Genomic DNA, 8,685 nt, shown 5'->3' with positions numbered 1-8,685 from the left:
AAAAAAAAAAAAAAAAAAAAAAAAAAAAAATTAGCTGGACGTGGTGGCGGGCACATGTAATCCCAGCTACTTGGGAAGCTGAGACAGGAGAATCAATTGAACCAGGGAGGCAAGGATGCAGTGAGCTGAGATCGCACCACTGCACTCCAGCCTGGGCAACAAAAAAAGAGAAGGATCTTATTGGATGATAACCTCCCTCTCCCTGCCCTTTTGCCGGCCTCACCTCTTTGCCATCAGAATCCTAGACCCAGGGGTGTGCCGAGATAATCCAGAAGGTAAATGCTTACCATTTCTCAGGGCTTGTGATCTCAAAAATATATATATATAACTTACATTTTTCATGGATGGGTTTTGGAGAGCTAGCTTTGTCATATAAACTTACTAAACCCTCCAAAATGAAGCCGTGAAAATGTGAACAGAAAAATGTTTTAGTTTTCCTTGGAGGTGGGAGTAGGTGCCATTCCACAGTCTCTCATTCAGTCCTTCTTTCATTCCTTCTACCAACTTTAGATAAGGGCTGTGCTCTGGTCTCAGGCACTGCCCCTCAGGCAAACCCAGCTCTGAGCAGCTTTCTGAACATAACCCCAGGAGCCTCACTTCCCTTGTGGGCCTTGTTCAGTGATGATTCATGTAAAAGTCTGTGGGACTGGGTGCGGTGGCTCACGTTTGGAATCCCAGCACTTTGGGAGGTCGAGGCAGGTGGATCATCTGAGCTCAGGAGTTCAAGACCAACCTGGGGGCAACATGGCAAAACCCTGTCTCTACTGAAAATACAGAAAATTAGCCAGATGTGGTGGCTCACGCCTGTAGTCCCAGGTACTCGGGAGACTGAGGTGGGAGAATCACCTGAGCCTGAGAGGTGGGAGTTGTAGTGAGCCTGGATAGTGAGACCATCTTAAAAAAGTGAGACCCTGTCTCAAAAAAAAAAAAAAAAAAATTAGCCCAGTGTGGTGCCACACACACCTATAATCTCAGCTGCTTGGGAGGCTGAGGCACGAGAATAGCTTGAATCCAGGAGGTGATGGCTGCAGTGAGCCAAGATTGTGCCACTGCACTCTAGCCTGGGCAATAGAGTGAGACCCTGCCTCAAAATAACTATTAATTAATTAATTAAATAAAAATAAAAGTCTGTGGGAAATGATAATGTGATCTTCTCTCAGAAAAGGTGGCCCTATCAGGCTGTACCCTTGGAAGGCAGCCCACTGCGGTATGAGGTCACTGGAGGTTTTGAAAAGGAGAAAAGCATTTCAGTTCTAAGAAACCTGTGTGCTATTTATTTATTTATTTATTTATTTATTTTATTTATTTTTCTGAGATAGGGTCTTACTCTGTCACCTAGGCTGAAGTGCAGTGGCATGATCTCAGCTCACTACAACCTCTGCCTCCTGGGCTCAAATGAGCCTCCTGCCTCGGCCTCCTGAGTAGCTAGGACCACAGGTGCAAGCCACCACTCCTGGCTAATTTTTTTACGTTTTGGTTTTGTTTTTTTGTTTTGTTTTGTATTGTTTTTTTAGAGTCAAGCTTTCATCATATTGCCCAGGCTGGTCTCGAACTCCTGAGCTCAAGTGACCCTCCCACCTTGGCCTCCCAAAGAGCTGGGATTACAGACGTGAGCCACTGATCCCAGCCCTAATTGTGTCTTAAGACCAACTTTGTGGAAAGTTAAAGCCAAAGGTCCATTTTTTTCCTGGAAATTTAGCCTAAGGGAAATAAAAGACAGAGACAGAGAGAAGTAAAAGGCTCAAAGATGCCTATTCCAGTGTTATTTATAATAGAGGTAAATAAAAATTTGAATGCCTGCCTAAGCATGTACATTCATTCAGTGGACTTCTTTTTCTTTTCTTCTTCTTATTCCTTGAGACTGAGTCTCACACTGTCTCTCGGGCTGGAGTGCAGTTGCGTAATCTCGGCTCACTGCAACCTCCACCTCCCTGGTTCAAGTGATTCTCCTGCCTCAGCCTCCCGAGTAGCTGAGATTACATGTATATGCCACCTCGCCCAGCTAATTTTCTGTATTTTTAGTAGAGATGGGGTTTCACTATGTTGGTTAGGCTGGTCTCGAACTCCTGACCTCGTGATCCACCCACCTCGGCCTCCTAAAGTGTTGGGATTACAGGTGTGAGTCACTGCACCTGGCTTCAGTGGACTTCCTATGCAACCATTAAACATGATCATTTTGGACATTATGCAAATGTTATACTATCAGATTACAAAATGGAACACTAAATTGTGTGTGTGTGTGTGTGTGTGTGTGTGTGTGTGTGTGTGTTTTTGAGACGGAGTTTCCCTCTTGTTGCCCAGGCTAGAGTGCAATGGCGAGATCTCAGCTCATTGCAACCTCCGCCTCCTGGGTTCAAGCAATTCTCCCGCCTCAGCCTCCTGAGTAGCTGGGATTACAGGCATGAGCCACCATGCCTGGCTAATTTTGTATTTTTAGTAGAGACGGGGTTTCTCCATGTTGGTCAGGCTGGTCTCAAACTCCTGACCTCAGGTGATCCACCTGCCTCGGCCTCCCAAAGTGCTGGGATTACAGGCATGAGCTACTGCGCCCGGCCCTAAATTGTCTTTATACTATGATTACACTGTATGACTATGTAAATTGAGCAAGACTAGACTGAAATGTAGAAAAATTAAAGGCATTAATCAAGTTATGGGTGAGAAGCTAGCTTGAATTTGTTTTCCTATTTTGGTTTCTCTTAATGTTACTGCTGCATTTTTTGTGCGTGTAATCGAAGAATTTTTCCCAAGTCAATGGAGTTTGGAAAATTTCCCACCAAGAAGTTGGTACGAGACAATGAAGGAGTTTTGATTCGGCTAAATATTTGCCTGAAATTTTTGAATCCATTGACCATTGAGAGTGGAGTGACCTAGATCGTTCCTTCAGTCTGATACAAAAGGGGACTTGGAGTTACCGAGAGATTTGAATACATCTATCCAAGAACTGACTCTATGCAGGAGACAATCAAGGGAAATGATGGAGGAAAAGATGAAAAGCCCCTTCTCATCTGCTCACAGAGGCTGGTTCTACCACCGGCCTCTCCCACTCCCCAGGAATTCCGCTTTTGCCCCTGGCTCTCCTCGGGAGATTTATATAAATCGTGGCATCTTGTGCTGCCCCTGCAGACCTGTCACCTGGGAAGGGCACAGTCCTTTACAATCCTCTCCTGACTGGGGATTTGCAGCAGTAATCTCCATCCACAAGAAAATAAAATCCCAAGAAGTGACCTTCACTTTGACGTCCCTTCCATCTGCAGGGCAGCTAAGCTAGCCATTTGGGCATCATTAATGTTGTTTTGGGCTTCAGACATGTCCTGCTGCTGGTACCAATGCCCTGAGTTCAAGTTCCCTTTGGACTTACTAGCCTTACTCAGAAGAAAAAAAAACCACCCCTAGGAATAACTGAACCCCTAACCTCAGCCAGGTAGGGTCGAGTCGGACAGAAAGAAGAGGTGAGTGAGAGCGGCTGCCTCAAGGCAGGCTGCCCTTTCCCTGAGAAGTTACTCAAGCCCCAGGTTGGTGGGCGTGTTAAGAAGAGCAGCCTACTGGAGCCAGCACACAGGCTGTTACCTCCGACACAGAAGTTGAGAGTCTCTCTTTCACCAGCACCTCCCACAGCCTATCGCAGCATTTTACTTTTACATATGCCAAGAATACTTTAGAAATGTTTTATCACATTGCACTATCATGACTTACTAAGTAAAAACAGCAGGCATTTGATGAGTACCTGCTGCATGCCAGGTGCCAGCCAGGGCTAGGAGGTGACTTCCAAAATTACCTATTCTATTCCAGTGCCTTCATTTAAAAGATAGGCAAACCACAGCGCAGAGTGACTAGTGACCTGCCCAAGGTCACAAGACCTTGAACAACAGAGTCAAAACTTCAGCCTAGATCTTGTGACTTCCCCTTCCCTTGCTCCTTCCAACATATCCAGACAAACAGCTTGGGAATGGATGTTCAGGGTTGAAAGGTTGGAAAACAAGGGAACTAAGTAGGAAATTGTTTCACTTTTTTTATTATTTTTATTTATTTATTTATTTATTTGAAACGGGTTCTTGCTGTGTCGCCCAGGTTGGAGTGCAGTGGCGCAATCTCGGCTCACTGCAAGCTGCGCCTCCCGGGTTCACACCATTCTCCTGCCTCAGCCTCCTGAGTAGCTGGGACTACAGGCGCCCACCACCACGCCCAGCTAATTTTTTTGTATTTTTAGTAGAGACGGGGTTTCACCATGTTAGCCAGGATGATCTCAATCTCCTGACCTCATGATCTGCCCATCTCAGCCTGCCAAAGTGCTGGGATTACAGGTGTGAGCCACCGTGCCCGGCCCCAAATAGGAGATTTGAACTTCTGGGACTGAATCCAGCTACTTTGAATGAATGAGACAAATAGCCAAATAGCACCTCAGTATTTGTGATCGATGAATGACCTCCATCCCTCTGTATAAAGCGGACACACATTCCTGCCTGGCTCTTCCTCCCAAGGAGCTCCTATCCAAACAGCTTATATAAATTGATACCTTCCTCCCACCTTAGCCAACATTAGGTTGAACCATATGAAGTTGCCATTTTTTTATGGGTCAAAGAGGTAGAATATTAGCAGTTTCATATGGTTCAACCTGATACACCCTCACATACGCAGTAATAAGGTGCACACCCAATGGAGAGGAAAAGGCACTGGGTGTGGGGAGAGGTGCTGGTCAGAGGCCTGAGCCTCAGTGTCCCCGATATATTAATAGCTCTGACCCCAGGACTAGAAGCCACTCACTCTTTGACTTCTTTGGAGGAAAAGTCCAGGTAGCGATTGCTGATCCACTGAATCTCAAACCAGTCCCGAAAACCGTTGTTGCCACAGCATTTGAACTCAATCTGCAGCATGTCGATGGTTTTCTTCATGAAACACCTGCCGGGGGTGTCTGTGTCCCGGTAGTACTTCATACCGTTCTTGAGCCCTTGGCCCAGGGTGTTCTCCAGTGAGCCCCGCAGCAGAAAGCAGCAGAGAGCCACGAGGAAGAGGACGATGTTGAAGAGGACACAGATAGCCAGGTATGGCTTCAGCCAGGGCTTCCATCTGGCATACTTGGCCGGGTCCAGGGCATCGTAGCAGATCTTCCCAGCCAGAGAGTTGAAGACACAGGATAGCACCCCCATCCCTATCAATGAGTTGGGCACAAAATGGCTCTCAGAATTATTCATCACATCGCTCCTCTTTCGGAGTTCAATCTTCAGGAACAGTCCTAGGCTGAAGATGATGATACCAGCCAACACAGAGAACCAGTTCATGAGCCAGAGCCCTTGGGCCAACTTGACCCGCTTCTTCTGGTCAAACTTGACTTTCAGTAGTGCCATGCTTGCCGAGCGTAGTCCGGGTTGCTTCCCACGGCACAGCTCCCACCCCAAACCTTAACGAGCCCGGAGGCGGATGACTTAGGGCCTTGGGAAAAGTGCAGATGGCCCAAGCTGTAGGGAGCTGCCCTGGGGGCTGCCCATGTCGAGCCCTCCTAGCCTGGGATCCCCGCAAATGCAGTAGTGGTGGCAGGGGTCTCAGAATCTCAGCTTGAGCAGCGGCTAGTCCTGGTCCTGGGCGTTGTTTCTTCAGCGCCCTTCCCAGCCAAGAAGGGGCAGCCTGAATGCTGCAGATTAAAAGTGGGATCCACAAGACGTTTTGCTAATCTCTTTAGCCAGGTTCATCCCATTAGATAAAGCCATGCCACTCTCAAAACATGGTCAAAAGCAGCCTCCAGGTACATGCTGGACCAGAGAGCTCTGGGTACAGCTTGGAGAATCAGAGCAAAGGGCAAGAATGGCCAAAAGAATGGGCTGTATCTGGAGGTCTGGCTCAGACAGTGCTGCTCCCCAAAAGCACATTTCCAGGCCAATCTCCTTCAACATTTAAAACTTTCTGTAGGTCAAATAAATTGTTATCCTCTTTGAAAAAAGAAATGACAGGGCCAAGCACAGTGGCTCACGCCTATAATCCCAGCACTTTGGGAGGCCAAGTTGGGTGGATTGCTTGAGCCCAGGAGTTCAAGACCAGACTGGGCTACATAGGAAGACCCCGTCTCCACACACACACACACACACACACACACAAAAATTAGGTGGGCATGGTGGCACGCACCTGTAGTTCTCCCGGCTACTCTGGAGGCTGAGATGGCAAGTTCACCTGAGCCTGGGGAGGTCAAGGCTGCAGTGAGCCGTGATCATGCCACTGCACTCCAGCCTGGGTGACAGAGTTAGGCCCTGTCTCAAATTAAAAAAAAAAGAAAGAAAGAAAGAGAAGAAGGAAGGAAAGAAAGAAAGTGACGGATTGTGAGAAAACATTTGCAACTTGTAAAATTAAAAAGTAATATATAGTGGCCAGGCATGGTGGCTCATGCCTGTAATCCCAGTACTTTGGGAGGCCAAGGCAGGTGGATCGCTTGAACCCAGGAGGTGGAGATTGCAGTGAACTGAGATTGCCCAATTGTGCTCCAGCCTGGGCGACAGTGAGACTCTGTCTAAAAAAAAAAGAATTAATACACAAAAAATGTTTTAAGTCCCACAAATTCACAAAAAACAAAATTCACAATCAAAAGATCAACAATCAACTGGAAAAATAGGCAAAAACCAGGAACAGACAATTCATAATAAAGAAACTTGAAAAGTCCAATAATCTGGAAAAGATCTCAACTTGAGTAATAAGCAGGAAAACGCAAATCCAAACAACAATAAAAGACCAAACTTGGCCGGGCACGGTGGCTCACACCTGTAATCCCAGAAGTTTGGGAGGCCAAAGTGGGTGGATCACTTGAGGTCAGGGGTTCAAGATCAGCCTGGCCAACATGGTGAAACCCCGTCTTTACTAAAAATACAAAAAATGGCTGGGCATGGTGACAGGCACCGGTAATCCCAGTTACTTGTGAGGCTGAGGGAGGAGAATCACTTGAACCTGGGAAGCGGAGGTTGCAGTGAGCCAAGATTGCACCATTGCACTCCAGCGTGGGTGACAAGAGTGAAATGATGTCTCAAAAAAAAAAAAGACCAAACTTGATCCATCAAATTGAACATATGTCAAAATTGTGTCACCATACATCAACAAAGAGAGTGGAAGTAGAAATGTACACTTTTGGTGAATCTGTAAATTTATTATTATTATTAATTAATGGACTATTTTTTAGAGTAGTTTTAGGTTTACAAAAAAAATTGAACAGAAAATACAGGGAGTTCCCATTACTCCCCATCTCCCCAACCAGTTTCTCCTATAATTAGTATCTTGCATTAATGTGGTACATTTGTTACAATTAATGAACCAATATTGATGCACTATTATTAACTAAAGTCTATAGTTTACATTAAGGTTCAGTCTTTGTGCGTATAATTTTATCACTTTTACCAAATGCATAATGTCATATATTCATCATTACTGTATCATACAGAATAGTTTCACTGCTCTAATAACCTGCTGTGTTCCGCCTATTCATTCCTCCTTCCCTCACTTCTCAGCCCTGGGTGACCACTGTTTCTATAGTTTTGCCTTATCTAGAATATCATACAGTTGGAATCATACAATATGTAGCCTCTTCAGACTGACTTGTTTCCCTTAGCAATATATGTGATTAATGATTCTCTGTATCTTTTCATGGCTTAATAGCTCATTTCTTCTTATCACTGAATAATGTTTCATCATATGGATGTACCATGGTTTATTTATCCATTCACCTATCAAAAAATATCCTAGTTGCTTCCAATTTTTGACAATTATGAATAAAACTGCTATAAACATCCATGTGCAGGCTTTTGGTGAAAAGTTTTCCATTCATCTGGGTAAATATCTAGGAGCACAATGGCTAGGTTATATAGTAAGACTATGTTTAACTTTGTAAGAAACGGCCAAACGGTCTTGCAAAGTGGCTGTACAATTTTGCATTCCTACCAGCAATTTTTACTCCACGTCCTTGCCAACATTTGATATTGTCAGTGTTTTGGATTTTAGCCACTGTAATAGTTGTGTTGCCGTATCTTGTTTGAATTTGCACTTCCCTAATGACATTTGATCTTGTCATGTGTCATGTGCTTATTTGCCATCTGCCTATCTTCTTTGGTGAAGTGTCTATTCAGCACTTTTGCCTGCTTTTATTTTTTTTGAGTCAGGGTCTATCTATGTTGTCTAGGCTGGTCTCAAACTACTATACTCAAGCAATCCTCCCACCTCAGCCTCCTGAGTAGCTGGGATTAGAGGTACCTGCCACAATGCCCAGCATGCTCACTTTTTAATAATGTTGTTTGTTATCTTTAGAGTGTAAAGTTTCACAGCCCTTTGGAAGGGCAAGTTAACTATACCTATTACAATTTTCTTTTTTTTTTTTTACAATTTTCAAAAAAAAAAAAAAATTTAGAGATGGAGTCTTGCTGTGTTGCCCAGGTTGATCTCAAACTCCTGGGCTCAAGCAATCCTTCTGCCTCAACCTCCCAAACTGCTGGGATTACAGGTGTGAGCCACCTTACCCACCCTAAAATTTAAAATGCATTAAAATTCCCAAAGACCCAATAATCTCACTTCTCAGAACAGCCTGTGCATAAGTATAAGGGCGTTTAAGAACAAACCAAGGCCACGTGCGGTGGCTCATGCCTGTAATCCCAGCACTTTGGGAGGCCAAGGCAAGTGGACCACTTGAGGTCAGGAGTTCAAGACAAGCCTGGCCAACATGGT

The 8,685-nt window shown here is 45.0% G+C and overlaps 1 protein-coding gene across 1 annotated transcript in view; it reads right to left on the bottom strand.

Annotated features, from left to right (window-relative positions):
- PRPH2 (peripherin 2) overlaps nt 1-5,977 on the bottom strand; it is a 24,849-nt gene extending 18,872 nt beyond the window's left edge. Inside the window, exon 1 of the mRNA XM_017878219.1 lies at nt 4,762-5,977. Within this exon, the coding sequence (XP_017733708.1) occupies nt 4,762-5,342 (581 nt within the window). The 5' untranslated portion in view covers nt 5,343-5,977. The remainder of the gene's footprint in view (nt 1-4,761) is intronic.
- Nucleotides 5,978-8,685: the final 2,708 nt, after the last annotated feature.

The sequence above is a fragment of the Rhinopithecus bieti genome, unplaced genomic scaffold, assembly GCF_001698545.2.
Source record: "Rhinopithecus bieti isolate Rb0 unplaced genomic scaffold, ASM169854v2 scaffold_9981, whole genome shotgun sequence".
Classification (NCBI taxonomy): Eukaryota; Metazoa; Chordata; class Mammalia; order Primates; family Cercopithecidae; genus Rhinopithecus; species Rhinopithecus bieti.
Note: the sequence above shows the minus strand (reverse complement) of the source record. Positions and strands in the feature narration are given on the sequence as shown.